Source organism: Berghia stephanieae, chromosome 8 (genome assembly GCF_034508935.2).
Source record: "Berghia stephanieae isolate SIO BIC M18660-M18661 chromosome 8, UCSD_Bste_1.3, whole genome shotgun sequence".
Taxonomy (NCBI): domain Eukaryota; kingdom Metazoa; phylum Mollusca; class Gastropoda; order Nudibranchia; family Aeolidiidae; genus Berghia; species Berghia stephanieae.
In genome coordinates, this window is record NC_088367.1 from 21,828,245 (window position 1) to 21,843,086 (window position 14,842).

Sequence of the window (14,842 nt, forward strand, 5' to 3'; positions counted from 1 at the left end):
AGTAGGGGGTTTGGGAGGGGGGAGACTTAAAAAAAAAAGTTTCCCCCCTCCCAAACCCCCTACTAGAACATTATAAAAAACAAGAATACTGGGGATGTAGGAGCTTTCGGGAGCCTCCCTGACTTTTTAATTGGTGTGTTTGTTAGAGAAAAAGTTTATGAAGAGATTATTTCTTTGAATGCTCGAGGAAATAAACTTGACCACTATTTCTCTAAACGGCTTCCGGTTTCAGTTCTCGGGATATATTTTTGTTACCTATTTGTGAGTTTGTCGTCATCTTTCATCATTCTGCGAGGACTGGAAAGTAACATGCCCTCATTGCTTTTGGCCAGGGACCACTTATAAAGCACTTTGAGCATGTTTAGTGGGTATTGCGCTTTATAAAAGCTCAGTTTTAAAAAAAAAATATTCATTTATTTTTTATTTGTTTCATTGCTTTCTTTGAGATTGAAATGAGATTTTAGCTGTAACTATGGCCTATTACGTTTTTTTGTGTTTTATATTTTTACTTACCGTCCACAAGTGTCCATCTATTGTTGGATTTTAAAAATTGTGATCTGTGACTTTTAGATTGAATCTTTCATAGATGACTTATACTTTCACATGTAATTCAATTTACTTAGCGATTTTATTTATCACGTTTTCTATTTAATCTTTTTCTGTGGTAATGTTTTTCTCATTTGAAAGATCAATTATTATGATTTTCTTTCTCTCTCTCTCTCTCTCTCTCTCTCTCTCTCTCTCTCTCTCTCTCTCTCTCTCTCTCTCTCTCTCTCTCTCTCTCTCTCTCTCTCTCTCTCTCTCTCTCTCTCTCTCTCTCTCTCTCTCTCTCTCTCTGTGTGTTTGTGTGTGTGTGTCTGTCTTCTACCCCACTTGTATCTAATTTGTTTCCTTTTCTGGGTTGCTTTTTCTCCTTGACCATCTCATTTCCTTCCTTTTCACTGGTGCTGAAAACCTGTTAAAGATTACTTGACTTGAAACAGAGCAGTGCAAAAGATCATGGGTAAGGCGACTACTGTTTGCTCAAGGTCACTATCAAGGGATAGAGAATCAAATTCCATTCCTCTAAAAGCTATTAACCAGAATCATCAACAGCACCGCTTTTTATTCTAAATTTCTCTTTTGTGTCCTTGTTCTTCAGTATTGCAGTGGAACCCTGTGGGCTCCCTAACTGAAATATTTTTCAGTGGGTGGGGGTGGGGGGAGCATAACTGTGAACTCAAATTAGACTTCTACATACATTAGACCTGTAAATTCTCAGTCAATTAACTGAAATCAGTCAATTCGTCAAATTCAAATATTATAAAAAAGGAAAGAAGAAATGAGGAAAGAAAGAATTCATGAATCTTAGTCTAATGACCGTAAAGTAATTAGGAATGTTCCACAGCGCTACGCATAGCTAATGGGCCGTTTATATTAACGATAGATATATTGCCAAGGCTAAGTGACACTTTTTAGTATTGCCGTGTCTGAACACATCCCAGTGTATTTTCACACAGCCTTCGTAAAATTATTTTTTGACTTTCCAAACCTGTCGTGATTCCAATGGTAGCCAATTTTAACTGAGCCGCTGAGCGATAAATTTCACTGTTTCGTCTAAGCCAAAATTGACCACATTTACCTGGAGGGAAGTAAAAGTATGATAAAAGTAAAATGCGAAAGCCGGAAGTGCGTTATGTAGACACCTTCAAATCGAAATTAGGGATTGCTACACTGCATCTCAATATATATATATATATATATATATATATATATATATATATATATAATATATATATATATATATATATATATATATATATATATATATATATATATATATATATATATATTGCAGATAGGATATACTCCAACACTGTTTCCTTGAACTCCCCGGGACATGCAAAATCAGGTCGAGGAAACCGTCCATTGCCAAAACGACTTAATGGAGAGGGGGGGGGGGGGCAGTGTGGCTCAGCTGTATGGTCTTTGCTTCATAAGATACCTAGTTCGAATATTCATCGCATGTTGTCCTAAGCAAGCCATCTCTTCCTAGCTCAATTTGCAGTGATGCTCTGCAGCTGACACCTAGTGGTTATTTCAGTATTCCCTTGGAATAGACCCTAAGACAAATCTCTGCCTGAAGATGAACATAATTATTTATTTACTTTATTGAGATAACTTTATACATGACATGTTACAAGGGGTCAGTCGTGGCATTGAAATTAGAATGAATCGCGAAGTGATAAGAATAAGTGGACAGGTGCTGGTAACATACTCTATACACACACCTGCAGTGTAGTTAGATATACACATAAGCAACTGTAATGTAAATGTCACAAGTAAATCATCAGTAGTTGAATTCACCGATCCCATTAAAATACCCAGTAATAAATCTAATTTTTAACAATTTTGGCTGATTGAAAGGAGTACAAGGAAACCATGTTCCAGGTAAAAATTAGTTCGTGGAAAGAATAGAATGATAACAAAGAATAATAAGGAAAACATGCGTATGTAATATTTTATTATATTCGACTGGCAGATGTTGTGAGTAATTTAACTGAGTGTATAGCATCAATATATATATATATATATATATATATATATATATATATATATATATATATATATATATATATATAAATATATGCATGTGTGATTGTGCTATATATGTGTGTGCTTCTGTGTTAATATTGTCACAAAGTTACAATAAAAAAAAAGTTTTGTGTTCATGATTGCGATAATTGTAAAAGTACTAAACTCAACAGTGAGTACCTATCCCCAACCGTCCCCCCAAAAAGTAAACAAATTTTTTAAACTAAGAGAAAATTGAAGAATGAAATTGATTTTAAAAAAAGGAAAGATCAATAAAATAAAAATAATACTTGTGTTGGATGGCTGATAACTTTCAATCTCTCTTCTGTCTTTTCTTAAAATCAACAAAACCAAAAAAAAAAAAATTGAAGAAGAACAAAAACTGGCCTCCTCATCATAAAAGCTGAATAGCCAGACTTTTTGAATTCGTGTCTGCATAATTGTAACCTTATTTAACAGAGCATTCTGGAAAATAGAGTTCAGCATTATTTTGCTGAGTATTCGAGAATTTGAATTAGAGTTCAACTTTATTTTCCCGAGCATTCGGAGTCAGAGAAATAGAGTTCCAGTTTTATTTCCCCGAGGGTTCTGAGAAATAGAGTTCAAGTGTATTTTCCTGGGCATTCAGAGAAATAGAGTTCAAGTTTATTTTCCCAGACGTTTGAAAAAATAGAAATTAAGTTGATTTTCCCAAGCATTTGGAGAAATAAAGGTCAAGTTTATTTTCCCAGCATTCAAAGAAATACTGGGTGTTGTTCCTGACCTCCCATAGTGGGCAGGGAGGTACTAACTGTGTCTTCTATCCCCTTATTTCTGTTTTCCAACTTGCTTTCTGTCTTTGTCCTGAATGAGATTACTTGGTTTTGTCCTGACCCTGGCTGACAGGGAAACAGTCAAATGTATAGTTAGTTTTGGAAGATTATATTTTTTTCCTTGTAAATCATCTCTCTGTTTTGCACTGTATTCTGTTTTGTTTACATATTATTTATGATTTGTAAACATATGAGTGTGTTCCTCTTAGTGGGGACCTGTGTTTGTGTCTGGATGAGAATGTTAGGTGATCTCAAGCTAACTACTTTGATAGTGTGGTCTTGGAATCTACATGTTTCCTATTTGAACCAATTCCTCTTTGTCTTACCATTTCTTGAGTGCTTTGGTTGTAATTCTAGAACTTATTACTATCCCATTTTCTTCCTTTTTACTGGTGCTGATATGACCTTAATGTGTTGCAAGCGCCATAAAAGCCTTAAAAACAAACAAACAATCAAAGAAATAGAGTTCAAGTTTATTTTCCCAGGCATTCGAAGAAATAGAGTTCAAGTTTATTTTCCCTCGTATTTTGAGAAATAGAGCCGACTAAAGTTTAATTTTTTCCTATTATTATCCTACTGTCCAAAGCAGATATAGCATGTTTTTTGTATGTGCCTGTGTGTGTTTATGCGCATGTTTGTTTCGTTCTAAATTTTGTTGAATTGTTATTTTATAATTTTCTCTCACTCAAGTTGTGACTGGAAGCAGTGAGGGAATCGGAAGGGCCTATGCAGAGGAGTTGGCAAAACGAGATCTAAATGTAGTCCTAATCAGCTGGGATGAGCCAGGATTGAGGAGAGCCAAAGATGAAATTGGTGAGGGGTGGCTTTTGTTTTATGATTTTATCCAAACTTTTATGGTACAGATGAGATGTACAAATAAAAAAAAAACAACTGTGAGAAACGTGAATTCTGGGTTTTAACCAATATTATTAGTTTGATGTTTTATATAGTTTTTTTTTTAATGGCATTACAATGAGACTGGTATTGTGACAGTGGCCTTTAATTATAATGAGGTATTGACACATGACTATTAAAAAGAGGAAATGTTTTTGTTTCTAGAAAGCTATATAATATATCATATTATTATTATTATTATTATTATTATTATTATTATTATTATTATTATTATTATTATTATTTTATTATTATTATTATTATTATTATTATTATTTTTACAGAATCGTTATATGATGTACAAGTGGATTTCATTGTGGTGGATTTTGCCTGTGACAATCAGACAGAAATGTACGACATGATAATGGAACGACTTGGCTCTAAAGAAATTGGTCTACTGGGTAAGAAAAACCAATTTAATCCAGTATTAATAGGTTACCCTTCAACCCAATCTGGTATGATGATGAACCAGAATGGGAACCAGAAGATGAAAATAGATACTTTTGAGTCTTGTTTTCAATGAAGGAATTGAAATGATTCTGTTAAAAAAAAAAAAGATTATTTTTTATTCCATCATGATAAGTGTCACAATTAAGACCACAAATATTGTTTCTTAACACCCTTGACGTTTCCTTGTGCTCTTAACATTCTCATTTATCATTTTGGCAGCTTGACGAAGAAAGGGGAGAAAATTATATTAAGAATTTTTTTATTTTTTTAAGGGACAATAATGCTTATGATGAATGGCTCCTTTTTATTTCTTAAAGTCAAATGAATGAGATGAAAGATAAGAATTATATTTCTGTTGATGTTGGTTGGTAATTGAGAATTAATTAAAATTAAATGGTGACAACACTGAGACACTTTATATATCTGGAAAACGTAACAAGAAATCAAAAGAAGAGCACCATTTCACTATAATAAATAATAGCAGTCCACTTGCAAGAAAAATATAAGGTTTTGGAGTTATTCTAGTTCTAGACGGCAAATTAAACTTCGAAAATTATATTTTGGTAGTGTTATTTTAACTATCAAAAATATTAGCCACATAAGACAAATTTTGACAAAGAATGCTTGTAAGAAAATTATGATATCAATTGTCTTTTCAAATTTGGACTATTGCAATTCTTTATTTTTCGGCGTTTCGATTGAAAACATGAAAAGTTAAAAATTATGCTGCAAATATTGTACCACAGACGAAGAAATTGGACAAAGCAACTCAACTTCTGCAAAAATTGCATTGGCTACCAATAGCCCAATATATAGAATACAAGGCAGCCATGATCGTCTTATATTTAGTGCATACATGTCGTAAAGCAATAACAATCTATTTGAACAATTCACCTGTCATTTAAAAATAAAATTTCCATTGGTGGTCTTTATGAGCATCCAAGTGAATTTCAGTCCCTGTCCTGAAAGGAAAATATGACAACTTGTTTTTGCCCAGGATCAAGCTAGCAATCCTCACTGCAAATGACGCAGTCAATATTGTGGGGTTTTATTTTTATTGGGTTTTTTTTCTGTAAGTGTTGTATTAAGTACATACCTGCCAACTCTGTCGATTTTATCGGGAAATTCCCTATCTTTGTTCTCATTTCTGATTTCCCTAATTGTCAGCTGTTTTCCTGATTTACTTTGTTTATTTATTTTCTTTTTATATTTTATTGTTCTAGAAACCTAATCCTCATCATCATCACCATCATCATTACTACCATTAGCAACAACAGCAGTTTCAATTATCATCATCATCATCACCACCAGCAATACCACCAACATCATCATCGCATCTTCATTTAAATCCAAAATTAACTCAACTGCCCAGTGGGTTGTGTACATTTTCATTTCCTCAAGCATTCCTATCACATGACAGAAAAATATGGACCTTATCTGTTGGTTGACTTTGACACCGTCAAGAATTGTCATATTGTTGAATTGAAATGACCTCTTTTTCAATTATGTTAAAAAAATGTTTCATGGTATTCGCTAAATAACATAAATAATAAAAATGACAACAAAATAAGATAAATAAAATAAAATTCCCTTTATTCATCCCATTGGGATGTATTTAAAAATAAAATAAGATAAATTTCCCTTTATTGCTCCCATTTGGGAAATTTGTCATTAGGGTCTTCTAAGGGAAGACTGGTGTCAGTAGTACCGCAAACTAAGTTGGAGCGAGGTGACTTGATCAAGGCCACATAGCGCAGCAGTTATTCAAACATGGTACCTTTTGGGTACAAAGCAAAGATCGTATTGCTGAGCCACACTGCCATGTCAGAATGCAGGCATAAGGATTTAATGATTATCTTAACTTCATAGTTTTTATTAAACACATTATTATTACCTTTTAACTTTTAAAAAGTAATCACTATCTTATTTTTGTTTAACTAAAAAGTTAATCAAAACAAATAGCACATCAAACCAAGAAGATCACTTTTGAGTGGTGATCTCCATTACAAATTCTCTTCTCAAGTGGAATATATTGTGTATTTGTTTTGGTTTTTTTATTCCCAGTAAACAATGTCGGGACCATGTATGAATACCCTGATGTTCTCTTAAATGTGTCAACAGCCAAACTCTGGCAGTTGATTTATGTCAATATCGCCGCTGCTACCATGGTAAGTAGATATTGTAGTAGAGTGAAGACAAACTTTAGCGATTCTTTATAAGAAATGAAGACAAAGAATGTGTAAGAGGAATGCATTTGTCACAGATTGTGTCCCTCAGATATGTCCAAAATATTACGAGGACAACTCGTATGAAATCATTTGAAAGGGCTTGTGGTTTTTAAGAGTGAACAAAACTCATAGTTCACACAACAGTTTAACAGCAATAAGCGGAAACAATGAGATACTTATCCTGTATGAGTTGACTCTGATGATATTATTGTACAGTCACTGATCAAGGGACTTAATCAGGTAGGAAAAACATCTACTCAATAAAGCTGGAATAAGACAAAACATGATGTAAATTGAATCATCAGGAGGTCTGAGGTTCGATCCTCAGTCAAGGCAGTCTAATTTTTTACTTGTATTTTAAATTTTTCTTCTTCTTTGTTTGGCATTGTCCTCTACACATTTTCTCAAAGCGTATAATGAAGTAATACATCCTTCTTTTTATTGATATAAAATTGAATTATTTGGATAGCAGGACTTAATAAAATGTAAAAACTACAGAAAACAATTCTAGACCTCAGGCCTCAGGCAGAATTTTTAAATATTTAAAACAGGATGAGTATGTTTATCAATGTGTTTGGGTTATTGAAATTTCAGTTACTTGATAAACCAGGCAGTGTTGAGCATGGTCAATCTGTGGCTATGCTCTATATAGATATTGATATATATTTATTAATTTGATAACAACAATTTAAAAAAAAAAGAAATGACAACCTCAGATAAAGTTTATTGATCATGATTATTTTTTGGGAATTGGTATCTTTAGTAGTTAAATTGGTTTTTACTGGCCTAAGCAATTCCCTGGAAGGTGGCGATGTAATTGTAAGTCGAAACATCCATTGTGATCACAGCTTTTATTTTTAATTTTGGTGATAAAGTCAAAAGTAAAATTTCTCCATTGGAAAAGTCAAGGCATTTTTATAGACTGTATTGTATCCTAGAGTATTAACATCAACTTTTCTCTGCTTCCTGTAAACAGATGACACACCAAAAAGTCAAGGCATTTTTATAGACTGTATTGTATCCTAGAGTATTAACATCAACTTTTCTCTGCTTCCTGTAAACAGATGACACACCATTTATTGCCACAAATGGTGGCCAGAGGCCGTGGCGGTGTGGTCACCATGACCTCGGGGACTTCCACACAGATCACACCCCAGATGACTGTCTACTCAGCGACCAAGGTCTTTTTTCATTCATTAAAAAAAATATTATCGATATAGTTTTTATGCTACAATCAGAGAAAATGCATGTCGTTATCAAATGTTGCGATGCTATGCCATCATTAGTGTGTCAACATATTATGATATATACTCACAAACCATGGGACTTCAGGTGACAGATAGCTATAGGTACTGACCAGTCTTGCTGGTTTATGGGTGAAAATTTGTATGTTTTATGAAATTACTGAAAATTTGTCCATTAAATAAGCCTGGCATTGAATTTGCCAATTTCTTACTTTTGCTTTCCTCATATTTTCTAACTATTGCCAGATGTTTATAAGGAAAGCTTCAAATTAAGAAACTAGTGAGCAGGTGTAAGATAAAGATCTGAACAAGCATGTATGAAAGGTGCCAGACAAATCAAGAAAGAAAAATACTATTAAAAAAAAAAATCCTAAAAAATCAGTCCACCTTGACTGTGGAAGACTGATTTTTTGGGATGCTTTTTTTTTCTTGTATTCTTCTTTCTTGCTTTTTCTGGCACCTTTCATACACACTTGTTCAGATCTTTATAAGGAAAGCTACGAACTTGTATCATTCTGTTATGTTCGATTAAAAGTTTGGGTTAAGCTATGTAAGGTAAAGTTTTTATAAAATCTGATTTGTATTTTGACACACAGATTGTTATTTTTAGATGATGCAAAATGTATTATAGATCAAATATAATATTTGTAGACCAGACCAACAAACCGTTTTCAAGATAAACACCTCTAAGCTTGGATGTGAATTATGAAACAAACCATAGACAGAACTGGATAAAAGTAGTCACAGTGAAATACTGAGATAGTCGGGGTTAGAATTGAGTGAGTTAAGTCAATTTAGTAGCGATGCTAAAGTTTTGACAATGCAAAAAAAACCTATTTTTTTCCTTTCTTTGCATGCACGATGTACAATTATGCCAGAAAGAAGTGTTTGACAAAAAAAAAACAAAGTTATTCAATTTCTATCTTTTAGTTTATAGCTATTGTGAGTCTCGTAGCATTTTTTTTACTGATTGACTCTTGTGTTTTGTTTTAACTTGTGACTATTTTTATTTTCCTGACAGCGGTACCTGGATTATTTCATACATGGAGTTGCCTACGAATACAGGTACTCCGGTGTGGTTTTCCAGTGTCTGGCACCCTTTTATGTAACGACTCGAATGAACAGCTTCAGTAACACTCTGTCCAATTCTGGATTTTTCATTCCAAGTGCCCAGCGCTACGCAAGTCATGCTGTCTCCACTCTAGGGCAGACTTTGTATACAACTGGGTATTATCCTCACACCTTGTTGGTACGTTGTAGACTTGTCACAGACAAGATATCATCACTATTATTATTATTATTATTATTATTATTATTATTATTATTATTATTAGTATAATAAAAATGTCAATGATGATAACAATAATAATAATAATAATATCAATGATAATAATTATAATTGTAATATCAATGATAATAATACTAGATTATATTGATAATAATATCAATAATGATAATGATGATGATATTAATAAAATTATCAATGATTATAATAATAATAATATCAATAATAATAATGATGATGATAATGATAACATTAATGTGATGAATCGGCTCATCCCGGAATGTCAGTAGAGCAAGATAGTCGGAAAAATCAACATAAAGAAAAGACTAGGGGAAAGATAGAAGACAGGGGGAACTCGTTGATAGGTTCCCCTGCAGATCAGGCCGATGCACTGAGCCTAGCCTGGATAGACCAAGGGAGGAGTGAGAAGAAGACCGGCTTTCACGTAAGGACCATGATACCAAAATAATAATGATAAAGGGAAGGAAATCAAGATTAACAATTACGATACATTTATTACACAAACTAAATTACATCTACAACACAAATAGGAATGACATAGCTCTACTTATCCATTCATCTTGCTTGTCTCTCTCCTGACATCCATGAATAAGGAACCCCATGGCACATATAAATATTAAATAAAATAAAACACAACCGCTTGTACGTGGTCGTGTCCAGTCTAGACAACTCAAGAACACCCGTCCTGTCTCCTCGTGCATCGTTTTATATAGCGATGGTTTGAAACCCCTGATTGGGTGGTTGAGGAGTTCAGAAAAACTAGCAACACGAGGAGGGTTTGGTCAACTCTGTACTCATTCCGCTTTTGTCCTAGCAACCAGTGCCTTGGTATAAAAATTAATAACATAAATAATGATGATAATAGTAGTAATAGTAACAATAATAATAATAATAATAATAATAATGATAATAATGATAATGATAATAATAATAATGATAATGATGATAATAACAAAAATAATAATAGTATCTATAACAATAATAGTACGTAATGATAATATCTTCACACCTTGATAGTATCTTGTCACAGACAGTGATTTACAAAATAAATCTTAAGTTGTGCTGATGTCCTTTCACAAATTTTGTTGAAAGAAAAACAGATAATGCCCTTTTCTGCCACGTGCAGATATGAACAACAGAACAACAAAATATAGTTCACTCCACTTAATTGCACAACGGTTAATCGCACATTTTGCTTTTACGCTACATGTTCCTGAAAAACAGAATTTAAAAAATAAAATCTCTCCGCTTAATCGCATACCTTCTCCTCTTAGTCGCTACACTTTGATTCCATCTTGATTGGAAAAAAATATCTAAAGAATACTCAAAAAAGTAATGAAAGTATGTTTCTCTTTTAACCATTTTCACACGTTATTATCATATTGCTTGTGAGAAGCTTTCCTATCATTGCAACAATATTATTATTATTAATATTATTATTTTTATTATTATTATTATTATTATTATCATTTGTTATTATGGGTCAGCTGGCTCAGTAGTACGGCCTTTGCTTTGTACCTAAAAGGTACCGAGTTTGAATACCCGCTGCACTGTGGCCTTGAGCAAGTCACCCTAGCCTAGCTCAGTTTGCGGCACTGCACTGTGGCTTGCCTGGGTTATTACAGTTTTCTTTTGGAATAAACCCGAAAGGCAAATTTTCCCTATGGGATTAATAAAGGGAAATTTAATTTATATTTCATCTATTATTATTATTTTTTTTTTTTGATTTTCTTATCCAGTTGTGGATTGCCTGCAGTCTGCCTCTCTCTGTTTGGATGTGGGGGTCAAACAAGTTTAACAGTTCTCTTCGACAACAGGCATTAAAACGCAACATGCGACCCAGAAAGTCTGTGTCAAAGGAAAGAGTGAATGAACTTAACAAGAAAGATGTAGATTCAGACTTATAAACTACAGAAACTATGTCTGTGTTATCTGTGCTGTGTGTTAAAGAATTGGTTTCTATAGATAGTATGCGCTTGGCTAAAACGCTCATAACATTGCCATCCGGAAGTATAACTGACCAACACACAAAACTGTGTGTATCCATGAACGTTTATAGTCAGGTTAATACAGTTAAGTGAGCATTACTCATAAACGCAGATGGCAAAAAACAATAACAAAGACCTGAGTGACGTCATCTTTGAACTATCTATACTTACTTAATTATCCAAACGATTGACCAGCTGAGCTCTAACCCTTCAGTCTTGTGCCATGATGTAAAAGTTTGACGTCTCTTGTAGTTGTTCCATGTGACTGCACAGAGTATTACTGATACTTGGATTTGGTGGGAGGTTTGAATGTCTTAGGTCTAAGAGGTTCCACATATGTGTATTTTTCATATGCTCATGTGCGTGTTGACTTCAAGGTACCAGAGATAATAGGAAGGGCTTGATTTTGCACTAGATGCATGGTAATTTGTGTATTTTGCCTATAATACTTTGGAGGACAAAATTTTTGACCATAACTGAGTTAAAGCTGCCGAATTGTCACCAAATTGTACTGGCTAATAGGGTAGAATCGGGTATCTTCGCCGTTTTTTAAGCCCGTGTCTTCAAGCCTTTCATGTGTTGTAAACAAGTCACTTAGGACCAATCAAAATAAATGCTTGTGCTTCTAAGCCCTGATAAGGGCCGATATGGAAGGGTGGGGGGGGGGGGGGTAGTCATGCCGAGGTTGTTACTGCTGCTGAGGGGCTGTTGCGTTATTTTGTTTACGTAGCAGTGATCTCTGTTGTCTTGCTTTCTTCGCCTCTTCCAGCTTTCTTTTCTTTTCCGCCGCGACTCTTTTTTGTGACATTGTCTCATCGCTAGTCAAAATTCGATGTGTTTTGATGGCCCTTGATGACTTTGTTGATGTAGATGGTTGAAGACAAGGGACATCAAATTCGTCATTTACTTCAGATATCCAGTTTTCCGAAGATGATGATGACGGCTGGAATTCGCTGTCGAGAAGATTGTTCAACGTTTCGCCTTCGACTTCAATTTCCATATCCAAAAATATGTTGGCATCAAAGGAAGAGTTGTTTGACATGTTATGCTCCTGAAGTGTAAGTTGGGATGTTGACGACAGTTGAGATGGTGGCGCTGGTCGAGGTGTTGATGTCAACAGAGGCTCAGACGATGAAGGACGTGGTGGTGTTGAGGCAGGTGGTGGTGCAGTTGCTGCTGATGGGCCAAATACTGAGTCCGGGATTCTGTTTGGGTTGAATGGAAAGATCCCTGTTGCTGCAAAGGCTTGGCACAGTAGCTGTGTTCGGACCAATGTGTCTTCCCATGTCTTCTTTAGGATTTGAGGCCAGGTGACTTTGTTGATGGTATTCTTGGGATTTGCCGTTAGGAATTCTGTGCAGTGCTTCCTGTATGCAGTCTTGAACGGCTTGAAGACAACTTTGTCCAATGGTTGAAGAGCATGGGTCGTGTGAGGTGGTAAGGCCAGGATTTCAATGCGCTCCTCCCTTGCAATTTCCAACAGGTCAATGACTTCATGGCTGTGGTGCGAATCCAATATCAGAAGTTGTGGTCTTTCTGGGCCGCAGTTTTTCAAAAAGACTCGTTGGAACCATTCAACTCCCAGTTCGTCTTCCATCCATGCGTTGGGTTGATGTGCCCATACTGTTCCTTGAGGTGCATCGTGGGTTGCAAAGGACTGGAGACATTTAGATGTTTTCCCTTTTGCGACACATAGGGGTGGCATGGCTTGTCCAGCTGCACTGATACAGACAGGTGTGGTTACACTTTCCTTTGACGGACTACATCTGGCGATGACACTTCTTGTTCCCTTCTCTGCCAATATGTGGGACGACTGTGGTGAAAACTGAAGGCCTGTCTCATCACAATTCCAAATTTATGCTGGCTTGTTGAAGAGGTCTAGTCGAGTCAGTAAGACATCCAGTTCAGCAAAATAGCTGTCCACCACCTGCCGGGTCATCATCGAAAGTCTTGTTGAAGTAGTGTTTTCTGGCTTCCTGATGACAAGGTCTGGTCGACGAGATTGAAGGCTATACCAGTAGTCCTTCCCTGGCACACCATTCTTGAACTGCGTTTTCAGCTTCAGTCGTCGGACAAGATTACCCACCTTTTGTAGAAACTGGCGTCTGGTCAACGGGAACCCGGCCTTTGCAGCTTGAATAACCTTGTCCACCACCTTGTTTTCGATGTCCATCGGAATGCTTTTAGCTCGGCCAGACTTTTTCCCCGTTGTCGACTTCCCAGTGGCATGGTCAGAAATCGTCTTCCTTGGCACGGCAAACTGTCTTGAAGCCTCAGTGTAAGATAGGCCTTGCTCCTTCACAGCCATAACAGCACGCAGCAAGTCTTCCTGCAAGTATTTCTTGTACAGTCCCTTGGATGTTCTCGGCATGATGAAAGGTAGATGTTTCAAAGATGAAAATGGATACGTCAATAGCAATATCCGTCGATTGCGTCTCGGATGTGTGATAACCTAACTGTAAAAAGGGCTTACTTATATAAGAATACAATGACCTTCAATCAGTTGTTTGAAAGATGCAACATGATGACATTAAAATTATCTTATATCGTTATTTTTACATTTAATCTCACAATCGATATTCTACAAGGCTGATGCAATAGGCAATCCAATAATTAAAATAAATCTTCCTAATAACCATTAGAAACTAATGAATTATGAATGAAAAAATAAATAAAGCAGTAAAAAGGAAAGGACGGGGGTTGTGGCGAATTTCCCTGACAGTGTCGGCGAATTTCCCCGGTAGCTGTTATGATGAAAAAACTAGCTGGAATCGTTTCAAAACTACCCCTAGTCGAAACGTACATTAATAAAATATCAGTTAAAGGTTTATATTGATGAGAAAAATCAATATGATATCGTTTAGATAAATAGCAATTCAGATATTAAAGCGCGAACAACTAAGCAAGGTCAGACGTATCAGGCGTTGGTCAGGAACGAATCAGACTTCACGCCAACTTGATTGACAGATGCTAACTTAGAATGGCTTGCGTCATTTTATTATGTGATTGGCTGGACCCTTTTCTGATGCAATCAATGCGGGAAACTCAAGTTTACCTAAAATTAACTCTTCCATTTGGAGGGGTGAAGAGATAAACATTTTATATCGCTTGAAATACAGGGGTGGAAGGCTGCGGCGAAGTTACCCGATTCTACCCTAGTTACAGTAACTGGAATCGTTTTGTGGCTTTGATTTTTACACTCTAGTAAAGTCATCCTTAAGCACCAATGAAAAAGCTTTAGGGGTTTTTTCTTGATGTTTAAGTGTTTTAGGGTTTTAGGTAATTCCTTGTCCATTTCGTTTCAATCCACAATGGACATTATAAGGAGAGTTACACTGAGAGGAGT

The 14,842-nt window shown here is 35.4% G+C and overlaps 1 protein-coding gene across 3 annotated transcripts in view; it reads left to right on the top strand.

Annotated features, from left to right (window-relative positions):
- The window catches only part of LOC144978364 (inactive hydroxysteroid dehydrogenase-like protein 1), a 15,404-nt gene extending 1,232 nt beyond the window's left edge, over positions 1-14,172 (top strand). For all 3 annotated transcript variants that reach the window (XM_078924302.1, XM_078924300.1, XM_078924301.1), the window contains exons 3-8: positions 4,077-4,199; positions 4,565-4,681; positions 6,795-6,898; positions 8,023-8,139; positions 9,224-9,451; positions 11,248-14,172. In XM_078924302.1, coding sequence (XP_078780428.1) covers positions 4,077-4,199; positions 4,565-4,681; positions 6,795-6,898; positions 8,023-8,139; positions 9,224-9,451; positions 11,248-11,415 — 857 coding nt within the window. In that variant the 3' untranslated portion in view covers positions 11,416-14,172. The remainder of the gene's footprint in view (positions 1-4,076; positions 4,200-4,564; positions 4,682-6,794; positions 6,899-8,022; positions 8,140-9,223; positions 9,452-11,247) is intronic.
- The last annotated feature ends 670 nt before the right edge of the window (positions 14,173-14,842 follow it).